The sequence below is a fragment of the Semicossyphus pulcher genome, unplaced genomic scaffold (assembly GCF_022749685.1).
Source record: "Semicossyphus pulcher isolate SPU_LCO1_2020_fin unplaced genomic scaffold, fSemPul1.0.p SCAF_4, whole genome shotgun sequence".
NCBI lineage: Eukaryota > Metazoa > Chordata > Actinopteri > Labriformes > Labridae > Semicossyphus > Semicossyphus pulcher.
In genome coordinates, this window is record NW_027211715.1 from 20,210,558 (window position 1) to 20,236,777 (window position 26,220).

The 26,220-nt window shown below is 43.4% G+C and overlaps 1 protein-coding gene across 13 annotated transcripts in view; it reads right to left on the bottom strand.

Annotated features, from left to right (window-relative positions):
- adgrl2a (adhesion G protein-coupled receptor L2a) overlaps positions 1–26,220 on the bottom strand; it is a 93,282-nt gene that overhangs the window by 61,747 nt on the left and 5,315 nt on the right. For 12 of the 13 annotated variants that reach the window (XM_069679772.1, XM_069679771.1, XM_069679770.1 and 9 more), the window contains exon 2: positions 10,171–10,356. In XM_069679772.1, coding sequence (XP_069535873.1) covers positions 10,171–10,246 — 76 coding nt within the window. In that variant the 5' untranslated portion in view covers positions 10,247–10,356. Of the gene's footprint in view, positions 1–10,170; positions 10,357–24,819; positions 24,986–26,220 lie in introns of those variants that run through there. The other variant, XM_069679769.1, reaches the window with a different exon arrangement.

The following is a 26,220-nucleotide window of genomic DNA, read 5'->3' on the forward strand; positions in this document are numbered from 1 at the left end:
TTTCTGATTCTAATCGATTCTCTTTTGAATGAGGCAATATCGATTAATAAATACAGAGATCGATCTTTAAAAATATGTGTAAAAACGGCTTCGTGTCTGATCACTCACGTTTCTGAGCGCTCCTGAACGCAGCATGACACAGCGCATCCCCCTTAAACATGACAGTCAGAGAGACATGCCCGGACTTGTTTACTGCACCTACTACGGAGATATCGGTGATCGCCGATGGACTCTTTTTATCGTGTGTGTGTCCATGAATATGCAAGTTTTGCACTGATGTTCATGTTACTCTCTGTTAGCTTGCATGTATTTCCGGCATGTTGTTATACAAGATGCCTTTCCCCATAACTTTATAAGACTTACATTAATCTCGTGCCATAATATTTACATGCCGGTGCAAAATCTCGACAGGCGTAGCAACAGTTACCAAGGGGGGCGGGACTTAACGAAGGGTCAATTAGTGTTTTTCTGGCGACTGTATTTTTTCATCTCAAGTGTTTTGAAGAGGTACTCTCATTCGGTCGAAGTATGGTAATCAGTGTCAGACAGGGAAAAATATGGTGTCAGAACATCTCTAAAAAATGCCTTTTAGCACCAGCAAGAGCTTTGAACCCCATAACTCAGCCTTATCAGAGACTATCCTTTAGACCATTTCAGATAACCCAGAGTTTAAAAGTGATAAAGATGTGACACATATTTTTGGCAAGAGACCTCAGAGACTGGATGTGTTTGTCAGCTCTTCCTCTGGTCAACATCATTCCCTCAGTTTCCATTACAAGTGATGAAAAAAAAAATGGACTCAGATACATTGGGTAGCCCAGACTTCCTTCTCTGCTCCAATGAAGCGTTTGATGCTCCTCGATTCAATAAGGAAGCATTTCCCAATGGGTCACCAGTGGCAGTACACACAAATGAGAAAGGGTCCATCTGCTTGGTTTTGCATTCCCAGAGTGCACTTCCTCAAGCAGAGGTTCCTCTCCCCGAGACTCCGCTCTCATGTGTATGCATTTGTGCCACATTATTCAGCTGGTGCTTCTACTGACCCCCACCTGGCATTTAAATTCCCTGACCAACCGGGTAGTCATGCCCTGATGACACGACTGCTGCTCCTGCTGAATTCTTTATGCAGCTCTTATTCAGACTCGACTGCAGACCTGCCGCCTTCTGGGTTAGGCAGATTGTTATGTGACACAATGCTGTTTTACAACATACATACACATGCCGCCCAGGCTTTTGTCTCCTGACTGGGCTCACTCAAGGTTATATTCTATACACCTACAGAGTACTTGTCTAACAAATGCATCATAAAGGACACAAAAGTGTTTGTTATTATCTATTATAAAGGATGATTTTTTTTTATTTAATCAAGGGACTGTTACCTTTAGATTTCCCACAGTTCAAGGATTCCTTCTCCAAGCACTTAAAGAGGAACGCTGGCCAAGCTCAAATTTAATTTTTAGTCTCAATTCATCAAAGTTTTATTGGCTGCTATTCATCACAATCCAGAGAGTGGATATTATCTTGATGACCTTCCATCTCATATGTTTTTTTCCCCCTCAGAGAGCTGATTATTATAACATAAAAATAAAAAAAAACTATGTTAAAATTTTAGGTTCGGATTAACCTCATTTGTCCAAAACATTGTGAGTCCTCCATCTGCTTCCAGCCCTCAAACGTCACAGCAGGGGCACTTTGAAGTCCTCATTTAAGGATTTATCAGATGTCTCTCGTGCTTATGGGCCTTAATTACTGCTCGTTGGCTATCTTTAAATAATTTGGGAACTTGTAGGGGGGTTTGTGTGTAGAAATTAGGGGACAAGAGAAACTATAAAGCAACAGGCAATGATCCAGCTGAGCTGATTAAGTAGTACAAAAGACCCCTTTATTTCCAAATTCAAAATAACTTATTGCCTTTGTTATTGATTTGTGACATTTTCAACAGCAGAGGACTATTTTCTTCAGCCCATCATTCACTTGAGAGGGGGGCTTAAGAGGAATAGCCCAAGCCCTTGACACATGGAGGCACTCAGGGGTCATTATGACTCAAAAGGTCAAAAGCTGAGTCACGCCCGGTCACGATCTGCAAGAGCACAAATGGCCGGGCCTGACATGTGCTATGTTTGACAGAAACTAAACCAGCACTTCATTACGTCTCCCCTCTAAAAGATGAGCAGAAAACAAAAAGGGCCCCGGGCAGCTTATTGAGTCGGAGATGGTTTAAAAGCCTGCCTTTGGTCAAGCAGGTTTTCAGCAGGCTTCATTATGAAGAAACGGTTTGAAGAAGTTTGAACAAAAGGGGTAAATACTGACTGTAGCGGCGAAACTCTGGAAGTTAACAAGCTTCATAAATAGGCTCTCAGAGTTCTTTGAAAAGGCCCTGCTTCTAAATCCTTTATATTTATGGGCGTAGTTTCACCACCCCTCGTTTACAGGAGCCTCTTCACGATTTATGGCTGCTCTAAATCAGGCCTGAAAGCAAGAGGACAAAGAGGATTCCACTAAGGGCAAGCAGGAATATCTCGCATCTGACTCTTGAGAGTGATCTGCAAACTGTGTGAAATCATAAGCCTTTGGATATATTATGTTATCCTTACAGCATCTGTCATTACATGTTCGGCAATCAGTTTTCATTGCATGACATTCAACCCGTAACCGCACTTTCCCCGTGCTTCAGTGAACAAGCCTTTCAAACAGCGCGCTCACAAATGAAAACGTGATTACATACCCCTTGAACACCTGCAGATTGTTGTTGTTTACGTTCGGCATTTCAGCGTATATGGAATGGAAAAGTCGCAGGCATGACTCGGTGCTTTCATAAATACCAGTTCTGGTACGACCACTTCAAGTGCGTTCGTCTCTCCGTTGCTCTTGTTGCTCAAATCAGAAGGTGGAGTAAATTGCTCACATTGATACATGTAATTCAGTGTGTGGGGGGGAAAACTGCACGGCATGCAGAGTAACAGTTCAGTCCTAACAGACTCACAGGCATATATGGAGTGAATATTGCAGCGGTGCACTCCGTGTGACCTGAACGCTGCAGTCTAATCACCTTAAAAACCCACCGTATTACAGTGGCAAACAGGAAAGCGAGCTACATTTGCCCTTTGCCCGGCCGAGCTGGTTCATTTGTCTGGCGCACATGCTGGTTCCCGTTTGAAATACCATCTAGGCTGGATAATCAAAAACATTCTCCTCATCTGCCCCTTCTAGACGCACTTCATCAGCAGTCCTCGCGTGAGGTCTGTCTGCAGTCCTTGATGTCCACTACACAGCACAGAAATATGAAAGAACTGAAGAGCCGGCGCTATTTCTGCTAGCTTAAAGTATTTTCTTAATGCCTTTTGAGCTACATATACTGGAACCTTTGAAATCAATTCCTGCAGCCAACACGAGTTAAAGCCTCTTTTTTCTATTCTACACGTACAAGTTACAAATATAGAACAGAAGAGCAAACAAAAAGACAACTTTAAAAATGGAGGCATATCTCTGACAAATTGAAGCCTGCTTATACAAAGATGCCCACATACTGCTCTTCACATCTGCCACGGCCAGATCAGAGACAACCAACACAAGCACAAAACAATACATGCTCCATGAATAATAGGTCTTTGGTTATAGACCACTGCTCTGCAGATTGATAAGTCATGTTTGTTTTTGTCCCTGCTTGAGATTCGCAGAGAGGGAGGCTCGATGGGTTATCAGATGTTTTGTAGATTGTTTGGCATATATTTGTTAGGGACCCACATGTTTCTACCTGGGCAAGAACAAAGTCAGACAAAGCATGACGGTAAAATCCCAGGCAGACGGGGACATGTGGGTAGATGACTAATCTAGGGTGCGTGAGATCCCACCCAGCGAGGGCCCACGTGGGACCCATGTGAATGCCCATTATCCACAAAGATCAGCGCCGAGAATGATGGGAGAAGGTGGGTTTCACACTAAGTCTGAGGCTCTGTCACGCTGAACCACTCTCCCAGACAAGTCTGAAACCCAATTAAGGAGCATGTTAGAGGTTGAGCACCATGCAGGGAAACACAGTCCTGTTGTTTTGTGTGAAAGGTCCGCCAGTCTCATGACTTGATTACACAAATAGCCACATCCTTGCAGAAGAAATGCTCTTTGCTTTGGTGTATAAAGGAAGAAACGTACAGCTCAGGAACCTTGAAATAAGCGAGTTTGGGGATACACCGCCTCATGAAGGACCAGTTACAATGCCCCTCCTATAACTAACACACAGAGGAGAGTAATTGGAGTTGAAACAAGGCATCATGTCTCCTGTCTGAACTGCTATTTTGGTGTCACGGCCGAGAACTCAGCGTGAGTTATGGACAGTGACAGCAGACAACGAACTAATGATGCTTCCCAAGGTTATCTGTGCATAAATAACCATTAAGAGGAATGCTGATGCAGCAGCCCAACACAGACACATGAGAGTGGCCACTAGAAGGGAGTTTAAAGCCTTTGGCAAAGGTTGCAAGCTAATTATCAGAGTTGTTCCAATATCGATACTTGTATTGGTATTGCTATCGGCCTCTGATACCTGCCCAGTCGAGACATTGATCCGGTTCTAGGATTTATAAGCGCCACAAAAAACGTGTTTTAGGCAAATGATCATGTGACGATTGCAATCAACATTCGCACAGTGCTAGCAGAGAGAGTAAGGTTGGTCTAAGCTTGCAAAATGTCAGCAATCACTATTTTACCATCAATAATATGTGTATTTTTCTATTGCACCGATATCAGAGGGATACCCAACATTTGCTAATGCTCAGGTCTCTGTATCTGGAAGGAAAAATGGTATCAGAAGCTAGTTTTATACATTTTGGGTGAGAGGAACATCTCTTTACTGCTGCAGCAGCCAGGTGGACGGAGGGTCTGTGTTTAGGGTATAAGGGCAGAGGGAGGGTGACAAGATGTCAAGAGCTCCGCCATGCTCTTGCATGACAAACAGCAACCTGGAGCCGGCAGTGACAAAGCCCTAATCCAGAAAATCCCCCCCACCCCACCCTTCCTTTGCTGAAAATCCTAATGAGGATTTGAAGAGCTCGGCAGGGAGGAGACCCAGGGGCTGTGGTTACACCTTGCCACTGCTTGCTCTCCCAGTCATTGTCTCCTTATCTCCTTATTGGCCAAGCCTGGCTGGCGATGAAAGAGACGTGACAGCATGGTGGGCCTTCGTACACAGGCCCCACGCCTGCCTGGCTCCACGGGAAGCCAGATTCCACAGTCTGCCGCAAACAACCAGGATGACATCAAGCAGGAGGTGGAAAGACAAAACCAACAGAAGTTGTTTACTAAAGACACACAAGACAAAGAAAAAAGTCACCCCTTTGGCCTTAACTGTTTTAGTACTGCTTCCAATATGGACTAGATTGGACAACTTTAATAGGGGTTTCATAAAATAATTACCTAAGAAATTATTTGTTTCTATTAACAAATTAGCCATGGGCCAGGCTTTTCAAAGTACCTTAAATACCAAATTAAGTGGTCAGGGAGCAGTGTGTGGAGTGTGGCGACGCAACTCTGCCTCAAATTAGCGCTTCAAAAGAATAGGCCCTCTGCCCGTGGTTCTCCAAATGCTTACTTGACAGCCAGTATTTTGATTTTTCTTTTAAAGTAACACACACAAGCACGGCTGCAGAGGAAGAGGCCCCTAGTGGAGAGAAGCACAGGCACAGCATCACAGCCTCTGAATGTATACCTGATTAGATTTACCTGTTAATGCTAATCTGCTTTTCATGACTTCTATCAGCCTCACTGATACAGCTTGGTGTGGAATGAGGACATGCCTCAGTGTGTGTTTAAAAAAAGGAATGACCATCTTCATAGAGGTATTTCTGTAACTTTGCTTTCATGGTTACAATAAAAGGCTAACCAGAGCAAATAGGTGGTGGCACAGCGCTGGAACATGCTGGACCCTGTTCTCGCAGGTTCGCATTAAGCGCTGGGCTTTTACTTCCAGTAATTACATTCCAGAACACCTTGATTGTCTATTTCACTCCATTCACTTTGAAATGAAGGCTTTGAGGCTCTTCTCTTTTCCTTTCACATGGCACAGAAAGAGGACTTTTAAAGGTGCCCTTCGCTGTTGCCCTTGAGAAATCGCAGGTACTTCAAACATTTCAAGATTTGAGGAGAAACAATAGTGTGGTTTCAGGGTGTAGGCAGGGAACAGAAATGGCCGGTGTCAGACCTGTTCATACAAGTTCTTGCCACTGAAAAGCAGCTTTTATATCCTGACAAGCTCTTTATGTACCCTTAACCTCACTGAAGCAACCAGCACAGGCCCTCGAGTCATGGAATGACAACATGCGATCTGTGAAAACAAATGTTGTCGAATCATTCGCACATAAAATACCCATAACCTACTTAACATTCATTCAGCTTTTTTTTAAATAGATATTATCATAATGTAGTATTTGTTCTTTTTGCTGTTTTAATGTGTCTGTAATCTCGACGGCATTGGAAATGAGGGGAACCTCAATGTCCTTACGAGGATAAATAAAGGTTTGAAATGAATTGACCATATTCACATGGTATGGTAAACTTTCCTTTGACATCACACACAGGGTCGGAGGTTTAAACGCACTTATAATGTCATGCTGTGTTCCGGGTTGTAAGTCGTATAAAAGTAGGAATGCTAGGAAATAAAATCCAAGCTAAGATTGCAGAATCAAGGATTTTACACTTGCCGTTTGGATGGTGTATCGCTACCAGCAATAAAAGCAGCTTTCAGCCACTTCCTAGCTAACGTCAATATTATCTAGTAAGTGGCTAAATGTCACAGTTAGCTGTTGTCTGACTGTAGCTAATTGCTAATTTGTTATTTTAACTTCGAATAAGGCCAGATTTCCCACTGCATTTCCAGTGTGTATTTTCTTTTCAGTTACTAAATCATCAAAAAGCAGTGAAATTACAATAATTTGACTTACAAATTAAAACTCAGAATAATACCAAAATAATCTTCATTAATATAAGTCATGTAATGCAACACAGATATTTAATCCTGACATGTTTTTGGTCGAGCGTTAGGCAAACTTTGCCCTCCCTACATCTTGTCCCTGGATCCTCGCCCTGCTCTCTTCTTCAGTCTCACCGTAATTTCACCAATCTTCAGCAAAGCCTTTGAACATAGCGGTGGCGGCGCTACATGTGAATTTTATTCTGCCTCTAATACACACAAATCCTTCCACCCCACCAGAATTGACTAAATTATTTTGGAAGACATGCAAGCCAATTTAACCACGAGTTGCAGGTGAAAATCACCACAGTTTTTTACATTTTGTAAAAAAAAAAAAAACACCAAAAAAAACCCATTATTACTTATGAATTACACCTTTGCCTCAGTTCTGGAGGGTTGCTATGGTGACATCCACAGAGGACACCGGTAGGACAAAAGGAAATAAAGCTGCTGCTTCAAAGAAGATCACTGTGAATGCCAGAGGGCAAACTTGTGTTGATGCAAAACAATATCAAAGCAGGTCAGAGTGAAGCGTACTGATTACAGCGGTAGATACAGATGTGTCTGCTACTTCCTGACCTGTCTCACCTATTTTAACACGGTCATTTGTGTTGGGAAATTACTCAATGAATAAGTAAAATCTGCTCATCGCTTTGATGTACAGCAAGCCCTGTACAAAGCCTTAAATTAATTAAATGGAACATTTATTGGTGCTTCCATACACGACTCATTCAACACTACAGGTTAGTGAGTAAGGTGAGACTTAAAGGGACAGTCCAGCTATTTGATTATTCCTTTACATTATTTTAAAGGGCTGACAAGACAGAAAATGTGCTTCCTGACCTTTCGCTAGACCTGCCTGGTACTCATATCTTTACAACTCCACTCCCCCTGTTTGTATTGCAGACCCTGTTAAAAAATATAATTTAGTCCATACTGATACTGATATTGATATTGATTAAAGTATCTGTGTCACAACATGTCCCTCCTGGGCTTTTGTAGGATTACATACTGAGTCACTGTCATACTCCTCACAGACATTCTGCATGGTTAATGCTCATATTTATGTTCCAAGATAGTTTATAAAACTACCTGCTTTATAAGCTAATATGTATTATAGTATTAGCAGTTGCTCCATGACTGTAAATAATACTGCATTACACAAAAGGGACCTAAAGGGGTATTTTTGTATCGACGATAATAAAACACAAGAGAGTATAACATGGCTAATTCTACATCCATATCATTAGGAGCAAAGGCTCTAAGCCCCAGGGCTCCTTTGATATGCATTACACAATGCCATATATACACTGTATATGTAGCATAATTAAAATAATAGGCTTAATCAATTTCAGAAAGTAATGTAACTGTGTGGGTTGCTGGGGTTGTGGCTGTACACAAGCATTTTTTTCCAGAATATGAAAATATGAGATGAAAGGCGCGCAGTGGCAGTGAGTCAGCCAAGCTCGTATAGATCACAGATATGTGGACTCGAGTCTGACCGATGGTGTCAAATGTGGAGGATGAGAGATGTAGAAGGAGGTCAGAGTCGGACAACCCTCCACAGATGCAGTCTCAGTCCTGCCAGTGTTTACGTCTTCCTTCAAATGCACAGAACAAGGAGAGGGGGCGGCGGGGTGGACAAACTTTAAACTATTTACAGCTTTTCACAAACCCATTTAATTCAATTATAAAAATGCATTAAAAAGATATTAGGGGTAGACGCAGTTTAATGAAGCATGTTTACTGGGGGATATTGTTTGTAATGAACTGTCGCTGGGCTGATCTGTGCGGCTGAGATGGGAAACGGGGAGGAAGCGAGGGCGGAGGGGAAGCAACAAGAGGAACAGGTGATTGACAAATGTCGTCAATAATGGATTTTTTCCTTTGTTGCATTTATGCCCTCTTAGATTGCCATGCATCACATTAATCTGGCAATAAAATGCACTAAGTTTCACCGTGTAGCATCCCCTTTGACATACGGACCCTGACCAAACATTAGCAGTTAGCAGTGTAGCGTCAGGATCCTTCCCACCCTTTAAAACACTCTCAAACAACCAGGGACAGAAACTCTATAGGGCCGCCACTATCTCTCCTGCCAACTAAATAAGGTGTTTCTTATACATACCTTAGCCTTGGAGTTGCTTTTTATCTTTTCATGAGGTTTTTCTAAAGCGATATGTCAGACTGCCAACATATATGGAACACATTTGATAAAGTAGAGCCACTTTTATGTGACTTCTGTGACTCTCTTGAGTTTCCTTATTCCACCGACACCTACAGAGACCACACACTGCTCAAATTTCACACTTCTCATATGAAAGATCAAATCCAAGCCAGATGATTCATCGGAGACACATATGGTAACTTCTATATCGTGCCAGTGCAACTTGCTACAGTGTAAATTAAGCATCTTGAGAAGCCATTCGCATCAATAATCTTATATTAGTGGGTTTTTAAAAAAAAACATAAAGCAGGTATGACAAACAGTTGGCCAGAGATTCAACAGTTGGCAAGCTGAAGCAAATCTGTAATGGCTTTTCTGATATATTACACTGAAAAGACGCCAACTTTGGTTTACTCTGCATCTAATCTTCAAACATCCAAAGTAATGCGCCTCTATTCTTGTGATTAAACAGCGACATGTAGATAAGGAAACAGTTTATGAGACATGGTTTGGATGCATAAATCTTGAGATTACGACACAGCAGAGAGTGATTCAATCAAAGCTAAATGCACTATGATTAAAACACATTCAGGCTTTATATTTTTCGAGGTGTGAAATCTGTGTGCGCCTGCCATGAGACAGAACATTTCAGCGAGGAATTTACAAATGGATCCAGCTCTGATGCCACTGGGAACAACTGACGCTTTCAAGCAGAAAATCTCAGACAAATCACAATTTACCAACTAATGAAACCACTCAAGATTATCCCCTATCCGCCTGTGCCCACTGTCCTCAGAGCTGCACGAGCACTACTTACACAAGCACCGCCTGCACTCAGGGGAGCAGCTTTGGCTTCAGTCACAATTTCATTGCTCGTGCTATATTCCTAAATAAGACAATAGCAAAGAAAATATTGTCTGGCACTGGCTGTCATTGAGCCCCGAAACAACACTCCTTCAAAAGATGCTATGAAAAATACTGGCATGAGAACAAGCTGTCTGTTTTTAGGGAAAGCAAAGACGAGTGTGTTAAAAGTACTTACCCTCTGTGGAGTGCACTTGGGCTAGCGTGATGAGAAACCAGCAGAAGGTTTGTAGTTTCCACAGGGAGCATGCCATGGCGCTTGGAGTTGATGAATAGTGGCAGGTTTGTGTGGTGACTTAAGAGTTTGTGGTTAAAAAAGTCCAAGCCGACCGGTCTCAGAGATGCTCATCATTGATCCTCTCACCTGTGGAGCAGACCGAGAGAGAGACGTTCAGCTCGGGGATGAAAGTTATTCCATGTGCGAGCTCTGACCCTGCCTGTGTGATTTACCCTGTCACACTCTTATCACACCGCCACTTGATGCTGCATTTACATGCCGCTGCAGAAATGTGACGAACCTTAAGCTGTGAAATGCTACAAACCCACGCAAGCCGCTGAAATAAGCCCGGAAGGTCAACAATCCTGAGGAGGAAAATCCCTTAATGGTAGCTGAATGCTAACTGGCAGAGAGGGGCGGTGGGGTGGGACCGGTGCTGTCACCCTACAGATAAGGCCCACCCTGTCCATCTCCATGTGACCTATATAGTAAGTGATGCTAACCTGATCACTGCTGTGTCAAATTACATTTTCTTACAGTGAACCTTTGTGGGTTTTCAAAATAAAAGACTTTTTGTTCTGCTATATGAGGAGGGATTTTAATTGAAAACAGCCCTATTATCAATCAAAAGCTTTCTGTTGATTGATAATAGGCAGAAATGCTAAATTAACTGACGTTAGCATTAAATGCTAAAACTATCTATAGCAATAGCGTGGTGAATATTAGCCAAAAATAATTTTGCTATTGGTTTCTACTAGCCTGGTTGCTATCCAAGTAATCAATGGACAACCTTTATTTTATAATTGTATTGGATATAAAATCTGTCATGTTTGGTTATAAAATTATGTTATGTTGGTATTTGTTTTTATTTTTTGTAATATATTGTAAAGTCTACTCCACCAAATACCCTGCATCACTTATGATACAACTTCTAGAAACGTCTGTGTGTAACCTCATAAGCAGCTCTGTCACATTTACTCGAGTCCATTTTAAATCATCATGCCGTTCTTAAGCAGCTCTACCTACTAGTGGCATTTCACTTCTACTTCCAGGCAGAGCTTTAAAAGCACCAGCACTTCTGTTGACTGATATTTCGTGTCTCTTTCCACCCCCGCGCCCGGGCCAAACAAACAAATAAAGAAACACTACTGAGCAAATGGTCACTGCTCTCTGTTGTGACTGACCACAAACCAGCTTATCTCTCCTCCTCCCCCCTCCCTCCCTCCTTCTCTCTCTTTCTTACATCTCTCCAAACCAGATTCCTCTCTCTCCACCTCATCCATACCTGTCTCTCTAGTGCATGTCTGTTTGAATGTTTGTTTTCGCTCTCTTTCGCTACAAAAGCAAATGGCCTCCTCCCAGTCATGGATACAGTGGTGGAGCTGTGTAGGGTGAAACCTAATGCCTCTATACCTGCGCGCCCAGGCATGCGTTTCACACTCCTAACGGCTCCCTTTTGTCTGTGTGTTTACACTGCTGTGGTAAGCTCAGTCCTCTCGCTCCCATGAACCATTAGCACATTCACCATGGGATATGGCATCACTCGGGCAACAGGGCACACAGGACCCCATTAGAAACTGTTTTTTTTGCATTGAAAAACAACATTGCAGTTTTTCTGTGTCTACAGCCCTGCGATTGTTTGTTAAGATTCGAGGGACTGAATGTTATCCATCATACTCGCAGCTAACAAGAGGGCTCGGCGAGGAATTCTGTTTGTCATGTGCAGTCAGAGCTGCACAAATCAGCTTCGGCTGGCTCCTCCACACTGGAGAATATCCGTGGCCGGAGGAGTCTTTGATCTATTTTGTCTGAGTTCTCAGACGGTGTAATAATTCATCACGGAGAAAACATGCAGAGCGCACACATTAGCCAACAAAGTTATAATTAAGCCTGCCATAATCAGCTCATCTGGTATGACATTACGCCTCACCTGAGACCTCTAATTTCAGAGCCATTTAAAAGAGGTTAACAGGAGCAGAGCACACGCAGCCACAGTGTATTCAGTTTCAATGGAATAATATGCAGTCAGGAGACTCGACAAATGAAAGTTGATCACTGAGACCAAACAAATTGGATTCCAACAAAACCTTAACCCTCGTCTTTTAGCAGATCAGTGCATGTGGCACCAATTAAATTTATCAGGCAAGTGGCTACAAATAATCAGCCTACACTGCAGGTCTACACAGCATCAAGAGGCCTTAAGAAGATTGTCTGCGCAACAAAGCTTTATAGAGAGCATATAGGCTTAAGGAGCCTCATCTGTGCGCACATAGGCTTAGCTCTTACTGTTTTGTCCACTCACTGAGACAGACAATATTTAGATCACACACACATTTACACGTGAATGATGATAATCCCGTTCAATCATTAGATTGTCATGCACATAATAATGGACTGAAGTCAGATTAGGTGAGATGCTTCATTTTAACACAGTTAAGTGAGTTCACATGAGTTGGGCAGTTGTATATATACACAGCACTACAATAGGAAATAGTAAAACAAAAGGAAACTGGAGAGAGATCTTTGGAAATAATTGTTTGGAGCATCAGACTCTACAGGTCCACACAGGCACCAGCGCTCGAGGTGTTGGCTGTAGCGCTAAATTCATTTCACTGTCACTCAAAAAAATGAGTTTTATTTTCCCGCCGTCCCCAGCCTTGTCACTCTTTTATCAAATATAGTCCCACTTTGCATCTGGTTCACTCTGTGACCTCTGCGGGGCGTGCACGGAATAAAGAAAAAAAATACACAGTCGCACTACGGGGACGCGTACGTGCCGAGTGCAATTTCAAAGACTGATGCAATGCCGGCCGGGCTCGCGACCTTGACACGAGCGAGATAACCTGGTTAAGGTCTTTACAAGATAGTTGCAATAATTGCCGTATTGCCGTTCTCTGGTCGTAATCCGATGAGTGGAGTGGACGTTAACGCACAGATTTGCTTATCACAGTTGAGGTTAATGCAATGGATTAAGTGCTGAGCAAAAAACTTCTGTCACATCATATAGCATACTTAACCCCAAAACTATTAGCTCCCAGTATGATTTTATTCCTTTAATTTTGCTAATTAAATATACCTGAGCAACATTAATTACCTCTAAAGCAGGTTTAAACGTGCATTTCAGTGTATTTGTGTGTCTTAGGTGGCTGCGCTGCTTGTGTTTACATATGTAAACACACTATTATAAGTCTCAGCCTGAGATAACAGTGTTGAATCAATATGATTATTCTTGCTCTCCTGTCATCATTGCTTAGTGTAAAAACAGAGGCAGCGTGCTCAACAGACCTCCTGTGTCAGAATGTGGAGACAAAGACAAAACGCCTTTAAACACTCCTGCCTCCGAGGCAGTCGGGACCCCCTGCCATGAAAAAAAAAGCAGGATGTAGATCCCCAGTACGCAGGGATGGGTGTTGTGTAAATCGATGATAGCAGTCCTATACTTTAATATATTTTGTATCATGCTGAGAGTGTTTAACATGCTGAGGCACCAAAGGCGCAGACAGGAGGAAGACTGCCGCTCTCCTCATTAAACGTGCCGAGGTCTCCCCTCTCAGCTGGGGGCTTCTTTTCTCTCCCCCGCCTTCAAACCGTCTGAGATCATACCTTGGCTTTTTTCTTTAATAGCCCTCGACTCGGGTGTGATCTCGGCGAAGGTGGAAGCATCTGCAACGGTGCGTTGTTGTGCCGGGGTTTTGGAGTTTACACCGGGGACGGACAGATGATGGAGAGCGTCGTGATCAACATGGCTGCTTCTAATAGGCGCGACACATGATCAAGGCAATTTTCTGTGATTGTTAAGCACAGATTGCGAACATGTCAACAGGCGTCACACTGTTCTGGCTAAATATGAAGTCATTGCAGACAGATGTTTAAGTACTCTGAGAAATGGAGAAGCCACAGGGGCGTGGGCCCGGAGGCTTTAAACATATGTGGGCTTGATTTATCCGCAATACAACAGAATGCTTTATAATCGACGACTGGGTGACGAAATTGTGAATTGCAGGAGCTCAGTTTGCCTTAAGAGAGAAAAAATAAAGGGCTTAGTAACTGGGAGGAAGGGGGTTATTAGAAAGGAGGGGAGGAGGGTTGATTGAAAAGGACAGTTTGAAATTTGAATGCAGCGGGGGTCTGAAAACAAGAGGCAGATGTGAAAGGAGAAGACAAAGCTCCTGGTTGTCCCTCTCTGGCTGTTAGAGGGCCACAGGAGAATAGAAGAAGAGTTGGGGCATTCTCTAAACGAGGTCTGGGAGAATGAAGGGGGGGGCTAAGAATAAAGGAACCGTGTGGGGGAGGGGGGCTCGAGTTACAATAAAAGATTGACAGCTTGCAAGTCTTGCTTGACCCTTGAATTAGCCCCTTTGCTTTCAACAAACCCCAAGAAAGAGTGGGGATGTTAATTGTCATGGAACATCACAGGGATGCAAAGGAAGGGAAATATGGGGCCGGAGATCCACTGAAATGTAAATCAGAGCCAAAAGACCACCACATGTTGAATGAAGGGGGGGGACACATTTGGTTTCTATCGGGTTTTCCCGACAGCATCCTCATACATGAATTCATACATACTATAAGACTCCTCTTATCTCTGTTTCTCTGCCCCGCTTTGAGGGGAAAAAGTGAAATACCTGGGGACACATGGCTCAGTCACAGAACACTCAGCATCAGCTGTGGAGGAAATCTATTCCCGAAAGAGATTGTGTTCCTGCTTTGACACTGCTGAAGATGTACAATTTGCAAGCGTAAATCAGAAAATTCGCACTCCAGAGGGGCGGGAGGGGGGATTGGGCTGGCGATCAGATGAGTCTGGAGCCCCCACTGAGTCGGATATGGGGCAGGGAGGAATCACCGGCTGACCCTGCCGATGAGGGAATGATTGAGAGCATGCACCGGGGGCCAGAGGACCTGAATGGCGCCCAAGCAAACACTGTGTGACTGCTAGCGGCCCAAACGCGGGCCCTGACCCCGTCAGGAGCTCGGCCAGGGAAATACCAGGTCAGGCACGCACGTTGGAACAGGACAGCAGCGGAGGGAGGGGCCGTGAGGGAGAGAAAGGGGGGAGACAAAGCAAAGGTTTTTCTGGTTGAGGGGGTTTTCTGTTAAAGCTGTTATATAACATTTTACTTGCTGAATATAATATCTCACATGGTCCCGACCTATTACGGCCGGAGATGTCCGATTAGAACATCTATTGCACAGTCACTTATCATTTTCACGTATTACCTAACCCATTTCATCATCTGAGAGGACATAAATAAATTGTTTTTGAATCCGCGGATCATAATGTTTGGATTAAATAAATCATAACCTAGCTTTTATGCAGGGCACACTTACTGCCACAGTAAAAAATACAGTAGCATGCAACAGAGAGAGAGAGAGAGAGCCGGAGCGTGTGACATCAGCGTGGTGCTTGACATGCTCATTGCTCTTAGTGTTTGCACCATTGATCATTTTTATGAGCCACTCAATTAATCGATTAGAGTACTCCCCACTGGTCAGGACATATGGCTACTAAATAAAGCAATCATGAGCCAAAGCGTGGCACACTCCGCCTCATAAATACATTCATGGAGGCAAAAATGCAACACATCCTGGGATAAGAGAGTTCAGGTGTGCTTTTACATGCATGTTTATCAGTGTAAAGTCCCTTATTATAAATGTCAATATATAATAACTTTATTTATCAGTGTTATTTGTCACCTGTATCCCCAGGCGCAGAGTGCTACCCTGCCCTCTGCCTGAATATATATGAAATCCATAGCCTCATAATCACTTTAGCAATGCAACCGGAATCCTATTAGCGCTGAAAGATACCTACACCTGTCTGTCCGCGCGGATTATAGCCCGCTGATTTGCCGCGGTAACAAAGTTTTAATACAGGTTCCATACATTTTTTTTGTTGTTGTAATTTTGATGTTTTACTGGAAAGTGAAGTGGATTATCTCAAATGAAATTTTCGAAAATGTCATTTCCACTCGCTGATAGCGCAAAACTATTCCTTTCAGGTCCGTCGAGATAAGAATGATTCAGCCAGGGCCGTTAAACGGTGTCTTTGCCAAATGTTCCTCCGCTTAGGAATTAATAGGCTGACATTAATACAGCAGGATAAATAGGAAGGTCAGGAATGGGAGACCTGCCATTATATGGGCATCTCGTGGTGATAGTGCCTGCCAATCAAGTATGATAAGTCCTTGACACGGTGTGATTCACCTTGGAATACACGGAGCAAATGCAATATGTAGTGTGTGTATATATATTCTCCTGTCGAGGAGCCCAATCCAATTAGTACGTGCGCATAAATACTTTGCAGGGATGGTGCTAAGAGAGCCCATTAGGACACTGGAAAAGAAACATTTGTTGTGTGATCCAGTTTGTCAGAGCTAAATTAGTCAAAACAAATAAGGGATTGTCGAAGCGGAGCTCGGCAGACTCTCACAAACCCATCGTCTTGTTTTCAGCCGGATCGCTGCCGCCGCCGTGTCCGAGCATAAAACCATGCAGTGCAATGTGCCAGAGCGAGGTCAACTGCACATTTACAGCTATTGTGTCCGAGTCATTCATGTTGATCGTATGCTCGCAGCTGAATTACGGCGTACAGACACAGAGCGGAGGTCAGAGATTTGCTGTTTGAGGTCACGCTCGCTGAAAAAAAAAAAAAAAAAACGGTTATTGAGTTCAGCAGCTTGTGTAACTTATTTATTTTCCATGCTGCCGTTCATCTGACACAACATGTTTGTTTACAGAGAAAAAAAGAGAGACAGGGTCATTTTTTGGATGCACAGGGGCCTGGTTTTTAGTCTATGATAATAACGTGCTGTATTTACTCGGATATGCACCAGTAAGCAGCTTTGGTGACCCTCCTCCCTCCCCCCCCCCGCCCTTTAAAAATGAGCCGGCGAATGGTTAAAAACCCCGCTTCATCCTTCTATTAAGGACCTCGCCATCAATAATGCACTGTGATCGTGAGGCGTTATTAAACAGGATGATGAATTTTTAAGGCAGTGGGCAGCAACACAAAACATGAGGAAGGTAATGGAGAAGATGACTTGTCAGAGAGAGGTTTAAAATGGAAAATATGACGTGATTTATTCATGTTTTACTCGCTTAAGAAGGAGAAACAAAAGAGAAAGTGAGGGTTTATCGTCGGGACCACGACGGGGGGTGTTTTAACTCCACCTTCTATGTGTCATTAAGTAAATCCTCGGCTTACGCTCAATGTACAATCCTGATTTTAAATCATCGCCCATTTTGCTCCATCCACATCTCAATTGTCTTCTTTGTTTGCTTTATTGAGCTCCATCTCCTCCTCTGTGACCGGTATATTTAACAATAGCTTAAAGATAGCTTTTACCTGGATTCACCTCTTTATTGCATTTCTCTCTCTCCGCACACATTCGTGCAAGACAGCATCAAGACAGAAGCTCCGTCCTTCCTAAAATTACCCACAAAATCCTGAAAAAGCACGAGCTCGGAGAGCTGCGATTGTGTTTCTACACGTTTGTGGATGTTTTGATTTTTCCGAGGGTGCTAATTCTCTCAGATTAGAGAGCGTAACGTGGCCAGCCTGGGCTCAGTGTCTAATTGAGGCTTTTAACCTTACTGTGGCTCAGAGGAAGGACGCGCGCAAAACACGGGACTCTGCACAAACTCAAAAATAGAAAACAGCACAAGGACTTTCACCTCACAGCAGAAGCAATACTAAACAAATTACTTCAGCAGCAGAGTGGATCCTCTGTAGCCTACTTTAACCTCGCATATTTCCATCCCAGAGCTGCCACTTCTGCTTTCGATCTGAAGGATGGCATGAATGCCTTTGTCAGGGAGGGGAAGTGGCGTGTGTCAACCTTAAACAAGGTATAGCTCCGCGTCTCGTCAGGAAGCTCAGACAAAAGACGTGGGTGGGTGTAGCCTTTTCCTGAATGCAATCACTTGTCAGCCCTGAATCTTCACTCTGTACTGCCCTGACAGGTAATAGTGCTTGTTAAACCTGATGAAGGTATATTGGCCTTTTCTTCTTTTTGTTTCAAATGTCTAAAAAGGCGTTTAACTGCTGCTCAGAGATGATTCTTTTACACGCCTGGATGCACAAACAAAAAAAAATAGCTTGAAAAATAAATAAGAAGGCGAGCATCTGACGCCGCATTCACACACAGCGACATGACAAGCCGGAGTAATTGAAGTTGCTTTGAATTTTCGGGGCTGCATCGTTAGATTTCCCTCGTTGCGGTTTCGGTGTCACTCCTCCTTGCCCTCTGCCCACTTTCGGCGGTGAAAGAGAGGGGACGGTTTTGGGGCCGGGCCCTCTCCGCGGCGTTCATTAGCATAACATCAGCACCGTGTGGGGGATTGTGATGCAAACAAGCTCAGATTGGCTCATTTCAAACCGCCTCTTTAAAGAAGGAAGGTGCTGTATGCTTACTGTACAAAGGATCTTTGAGAAATGGAGGGAGTGAGAGAGGGATTTTTAAAGTTTCAGCTCCAATTTGGATGCAAGATGTCATCAAGCAAACATTTGCTCGAATCTAAAGGTGTTGCACACAAAAGGAGGAAGATAATAGTGAAGAAATATAATGTTTGTTATGGTGGAAAACGTCTCTTTTCAGGCTTCCAACTGACCACGATTCAGTCTTGAAATGATTAAAAAAATTATGTAAATGGGCCTGTGGCTTATGTTATCGTCCCCTGCCACCCACAGCAGGACAGCAGATACAGCAATCACTGCTTCTGCACCTTGTGTATGTTTAATATGTGTTTGCTCTTTTGTGATAACAAAAAGGAGGAAGGGAAACAAACAGAGGTTTTTTTTTTTTGTTCCTTTTTCCTCCCTCTGAGTAACTGGACCAAAGTCAGGGAATCTAAAGACACAAGGAGAGAGAGACAGAAAGAGAGAGAGACAGGAGACTGTCAAGCAGGCTGCGATAAAACATTCACCGGGAAATTATCTCCCTGTCATAAGGCCCTCCTGTTTTGAATACCAAAGGGATTCAAATTCCCAAACAAACTCTGAAAAGGTTGACCAATTTCGTGCTCCGCCAAACGACAGTGGATTGCAAGCGCAGGTCGCACCTTTGAACCGCCGCGCAGGAGGGAGTGTGAAGCGGAGATTTTAATCTCTGTATCTCTGCATAGGTAATCCACTGAAGTGTAATTGCCACAGCTCCAAGTTATACAAAATAATGACAGGAGACTTAGGGTGAGTATGAAGTGAGCGTGATAACAGAGTCCCATGTTAGAGGAGGAGGTTACACACGGAGGAGGGCTCTGGCTGGGGCGGGGAAGTCTGCTCTGAGTGACAACAAGCAGCTTTGTGAGGTCGCTTCTTAACATGAGGAAGTGTTTACAGCAACATAATGCACTGTGTGTGTGGAGTATGATGTTTTACTTGACCAAAACAGCGAGTCGGTTAAAGTAGGATTTTCCTAGAAAAATAAAATATAGACTTTTACAAATATGTTGTGGATCCCTGAGCCAATTACAGCCTATAGGTGAGTGTGGGAGTGGTTCATATTAGCAACTGGGCCCCATTCAGAGCGGCAAACATGCAGCAGAGTTGGCCTTCTTTCTGTTGGACATGTAGGTGCCTCAAACCCGGTAGGACAAGCTAACCGGCGGTAAGCATGCTAGCGCAAAGCTAATCGGCGGTTAGCAGAGCCATAAGATCCGAGGTGAGAGAGTGCAACTCTGTTCTCCCGTGTAAACAAACACACGCATATTTAAAATTCCGCACTCTAAAAATATTAAAAGGATAATGTAGGAACAATTAATCAACGTCACTGATTTGCCAATTATTTATGATGCAAATAAAAAAACTAACTTGGCGGAGGGCTACAATGATCCTCTCCGTCGGCACTATGTTGTGGTGACATGATTCCGCTACACGTGACCTCGTATAGCGGAGCTGCAGTTGAAGAAAGCTGCCTGTGGTAATTCGGCATAAATGGGATTGGATCTCGGGCAGGCAGTGAAATTTGGGCACGCTTATGAAAAGAACGGCTCTCACCTACGACTCGGTTCCAATTTTTTGCACCAAAAGAATCGGATCGTTCGCAAAAGTCACAACACTATTTTGTAATAAGTTGAATCTTTTTTCCGTCTGCTCTCTGTTAGAAAAATGTGTGTGTAACTTGTGGTGAAACAACATGAAAGACACACATAAGATGCACTTACAGATGAATCTTTGCTTTTCGAATAATTAATCTGAGAGTTTTCTGAGACTCTTTTTTTAGCCAGTATTAGATAGGACAGCTGAGGAGAGACAGGAAATGTGGGGAGTACAGCGAGAGGGATGACATGCACCAAGTGACTGGCAGCGCAGGAGTCAGATCTGCGATCAGTGCGTCAAGGACTGTATCCTCTGCATGTGGAGCGCCTGCTCTACCAACTGAGCTAAACCAGCACCCCTTAAAATGGACTTCTTAAATTAAAGTAGAATCTGCTGCCTTGGGTTTCGCAAACTTCCCTGAATTCATAAATACACTTAGAGTTAAACTTTTCACTTCTGGCCGCCCACTGCTGCAGCGTGAGCATGTTTTTAAAATCAATCATTGCAAAACACAAAATAGCAGCAGCTTTTTAAGCGAGATAAGACAGAATTTTTGATTAATTACAAACACATTTCATACTTTATTGTCAGCCGGGGCAGCTTTGACCTCAAGTTTCCTGAAAAGCAGACAAACACTGAACGACTGTTGTGTTTTAGAACACCCAACTGGATTTATTAATGACTTAAAACTGAAAGTGAAAACTTCATAAGTCTTGATGTGTGCTCCACACAGATGACGAAAATGTTAAAAGCAGTGATAGTGTAACTTCAAAGGACAATCTCTTGCTGTTAAATATTCAGCCCTTTTCCTGTGAATATTTCCATCTCTAGCATTCTCCTATGCTTTATACACCAAAATATCCACAGCGTCAATTAGCACTTTTGTTTGAGGGCGATCGCTGCATGCTCCAGTTGAATGAATCGTGTTCGGGAAGCTTCATTACACTTTTCTGCCTCGGCGCAAAATGTTTAACTTCTGTTAAAGTTTAAATACTAAGTATGCAGCTGTAGGAGTCTTGTGGCAGTGACTTAGGAATATTTTTACACCGTCTCCGAGTAATGTCTGCACAGCCCTCCCTCCCCTCCCGCTACACTGCTTCCATTATGCACCGGAGCTCATGAGCCGTTTCAGGTGAGAGAATAAAAGATCCCTTTTTTTTTTTTTTGGCCCTTGCAGGAAAGTGAGTAGGCGTTGCGGTGTCTGCAACATTCGCCCTCTCTCTCTCTCGCTGATTGTGAGACTCAGCTTTGGTTTCTGGTTGCTACATTTCAACACGAGCGTTTATGGAGCAAAAGTTCATCTTCATCAACTAAACATACGACCTCACCTCTCTGCTACGTTATCAGGCAAAGCATGCAAACTTTTGCATCCTATAGGCAGGTCTCGGCCTCTCCGTGCTGCAGCTCCTCGCCTACCCGCGGGCCTGCTGGACCTTTTTTTTTTTCTGATGGTAATGGCTGCAGGAGCCGCATCCTGCCGGCTCACTCCACACTCACTAGTAATCAGCTCGGCTTGATGAATGACGGAAGTGCCACCGGCTCCACTGCAATGACAAAAATGCCCCCCCCTCTGCCCCCCCCCCATTTCACTGTCCTCTTTCCACTTCCTTTTTTTTTTTTTCCCCTTTTCCATCAACTACTAAAGAATAGCACTCGTCACATTGGTTCAGCTGCTGATGCTGAAGCTAAAAATGAAACATGTGTTGCCGGGCACAGATGCAGTGCTTGAGAGTTTGTGCAGCTCAGAGCTTTTTGTCTGGTCATCACTCCCCCGCCCCCCTTCCCCCCCCTTCACTTTGATTTTTATCACTGGATGATTCAGAAGGACACAACACGACAAGATTGGTTTTATGCTCCTGCTTGTTTCCTCCTATTTAAGCACAAACAGAGGTATGTTGCAAGTTCAGATTTAAGCTGTTTTAATTTTCGCAACGATTTTGGCTTTTGTGCGTCAATTTAATCACACAGAGAACACCGGGTTGCTCTAAAGAAATGTCAGCTTTTATAGACTGTTTTTATGAAGTTACAGTCGGCTGTGTAAAAGAGTCTGTAAAACCTGAAACAAATTACAATTAGAGCTTCACAGTCTATGAGGAAACTTCGTCTAATGCTCAATGGATGGGTCGCAGAGTCGCAGGCGTGATTACACACCTAAAAAGTTTGACGCACATAGAGGCGTTGTTTTTGAATCTCTGTTTGTTTATTTAATATATGTATTAATTGTTCCTCCACTTTTTTAATGTTAATTAATTTAATGAATTGTCAAAAAAAAGCTGAAAGCAAAACTGTTTAACCTTTAATAAAAGTTTTGACCTTTTAGAGATGCGTCGTCTTCATAATTAGCGGCGCAATAATGATGTCTTTTAATTTGTTCCATTAAATAAAGTTGATTCGGTGAGCGCTTCACGACAAATTATAACCACCAATTGATATTCTGCGTAAAAAAGTATCTAAGTCGTCCTTTTTTTTATTCATGTGCCCTCCATGTACGTGCTGTCCTGATTTGGAGGCATCTAGACTTAAGCCTTTTTAACCGTCATGTGATTTTGTGGCTTCTTTTCTTGCTTCTCCATATCTATGCATCTCCCTCCCATCGATCACATTCCAGGTGTGAAGTGGACGGTGCGGTTCTCACACTCGTCTTAATTACGAAAACCAGTGTGGTGGGCCTGGGTAGCTGAATTAGACGAACAGGTCGGTCTAATGGATAAAGCAGTCAGGGTATGTGTGATTTATAGCAGGATTCACACCAGCAGAGCCGCCTCACACCTCATTTAAAAGCAGGCATGATTAATAATTAGGGGCAGCCTGTATATGTGGTTTTCCTGTGCTAATGCCAAAAAGATCAAATCAGAGATGTCAGTGTAAAGCATTCTTATTTTCTTTATAAATACATCAATAGTTTCTGCTTCCACACACACACACACACACTCGTAGAGGAGCTGAAGTTATGTGCAGTATTTAAGATGTTCATTACCTAACCCCCCCCCCGGCAGCGGAGGAGGAGGAGTTGGATGGAGGAGGCAGCAGTGGATGCCAGGCCTGGCACAGCTGTACAAGCAAAGCTGTAAAGAGACGTCACCGGCCTCTGTCGCTCAATCTTCCCCTGTGTTAATCCCACACTATCTGCATGCACGTCAGCCCCGCTCCTCATGTCCGTCGATTGCTTTCACACTCCTAAGTTCAATTTGGCAGGAGAGTGGACATGTTGCATCACTTCTGCTGGCTGGAAACCCTCTCGGCATTGTTCCCTCTTCAATAATCTTTTTCTGAGACAGCATGATGATCCAATCCAAGTCATTTTCTGCAAGATATTTCGTGCCTCTTGTTTTCTCTTTCAGGTATTCACCACAGCGAGTATGCAAAAAACTGAGGTTTAGAATTTAATGCTAAATCCGAGCGGTGTGACTTTTAACAGCAGCGTAGCAAATATGAGTACATATGAGATTTAAAAGCCTTTAATGCTACTGAATCTCTTCTTAGCTGATCAGATCATCTTCTAAATGGCCTCAATACACAAGCAGGGCCGCGTGTGTACACAAGAGTCAGCTCCATTCATCTCTATTCATCATTTACAGTATTAGGGAGAGACTGCATGCTGTCAGAGCAAACCCCACACTGTTACTGTAGCTGGACAAAAGCGCTCCGGTCAGGTTTTACTGAAACCCCACCATGTTTTCACAGGCAGAACTTTTTTACCCAAGCTCCTACGCAAACAAATCCCGGCCCTCAGGGCAGGATTTTTATTTTAACATCTCTTTTCGGGGCTGACATTTTGTCCTCTGTTTTCAAATGTTTTCCCGAGAAGCTTCTCTCCGGTTGACCCAAGCAGAGCCCGTCGCCTCTGGCTTGTCATGGAGAGAAGAGTGATGCGGTTCTGTGGGCAGCAGAGAGGGAGGCTCTGTACTGAGACAGCAGCAGGTGCAGCTGTGACAGTTGCCGTGTTGTTGCTAGCCCCGCACTGTAGCCGAGATGAGGTTCACAGATGTAGCCACTCAGTGCGCTGGTTTATTGGCTGCCTGAAACAATGCATCTCTGTCAAGAACAACTCCTCCTAAGGCCATTTCAGTCTAAGAGTGCTCTGTATGAAACAAGGCGGAGAAAAAGCTCGTTCTGACACACAAGGTCAATCCTGCTCCACAGCAACACAATCAAAGCTCCCCCTGCTCTGCCAAAAAACAGAACACATTCCAACCTGAAGCAATCACACGGAAATATGGCAGTTTGAGCCGTATTTCGCTGTCAAGCGGTTTGTCCGTCTAAAGCAATAAAAAGACAAAGATTTAAAATAAATGTTGATTTTTTTTATCTTAAAGTTAAACTGTAAAAGCACATTGTCGTGCAAACTACTTCAACAAGCTTTGTCACCGTTTGTCAGAACACATTACTGATTAATTATTACCAAGCCTCCGTCATGCGCATGCTTCTCAAGTACCACCCAAGGCTGCACTTCACCCACAGGTGCACCTTGCAAGACATGCATTCCAATCGTGCAACACTCTCGATACATCGCGCCTACAGTAAACGAATGGCGTCCATTTTGCCGTGACTTTTAGAAGAAGAAAGCAAACCTGGTTCCTTTCTTCAATTCAGACCCTCGAAGTAGTCGGCAAAGTCCAATCCCAGGTAGTGTTTTGTTGAATCTCAGAGTAGTGGAGATCTGAGATAATATGACTATTGTTTTCCTGTAAAGCACCCAGTCTCTGCTTGTTCAATTACTGGAAGGAGCCTCAACGAGGGCGGTTAAATCATTTGCAGAGACATTATCTACGCGGAGAGAGAAAGACAGAGAAAGAGAGAGGGGAGGGAGGGAGGGATGGAGGGAGGGAGGGGGGGGTGAGCAGACATAGGGGCCAAACTTCAGTCTGTAGAGGAAACAGAAACATTTTTTGTAGACCACACATGGAGGGTAGTGCGAGGATAAAAGCAGCAGGATCCATGATTCACTGCAGGAAATTAATAGACTAATACAGTTCTCTCAGTCTCGACGCCAAAAACCACACAATAAGATAAAACTGTTTTCATTACAGGTGATGATGGAGATCTATGCAGATTATGAAAATGTAGTAAATTCATGAGCGCGCGCCACCACAAACTCCATTCTCCCTCGCACATACGTCTCCGCCAAACAAAAGCAAGTCGCAGGCGCTCATCTGTCAGCGTGAGCAATCATTAAGAGATAATTTGATTGTTTTTTCAACCTCGCCCGTGTTTGATGTCTCTGGCATGGTAGCAATTGAGCAGACAATTATTTTCTTGATTAGCTTAGTTTTTAGCAACTTCCCATGCCTGTGATATTCCTCTGAAACTCCCAGACCAGACGCTCAACTCCATCTGACTTGGCAACTGTATTTGCAAGAACAAAGCTTCACACTTCCACAACTAAATACTGTAAAATAAAATGTCTTTTATCGGCGCCTCAGACTCTGCAAACCGACGGGATGCAGAGTGAAATATGCAGGCGACGCATACACTTAAAGAAATGAGCAGAAACATCCGATGGATACGTTTCTGGCAGGCTTTCAGCTGTTTTGGAGTGCATTAACTTGCATGGCTCGTATATTTTTCACAGTCTGACTTTACTGTTTGGTGTATTTGATCATTTGAAAATCAACGTTGCTTTGAAAACTGCATCCAAACAAGCAGACTTCGATGTAGGTCCGCCTCTACGGTAGTATTCGAATGAAAGCGCTCTCAGTATATCGTATGCACATACACTTAAAGACTTGTTGTTTTACTGGGTAATAAGTCACTTTTAGTTTCATTTTAACCCATTTAAAGACAAACTATTGGTGTTTTCTGTTTATAGCGTCCATTGGTAGTTGTTGCATTCAGTATTCAGGCGGAGTATGATGCTTAAATGCTAAATCTTATCATCAAAGCAGGTATAGATCATGAGACACAGCTACATCGGAAGTACAACGATGAATAAAAACATAGATAAAACAGCCATTTACACAAAAGTAAAATCA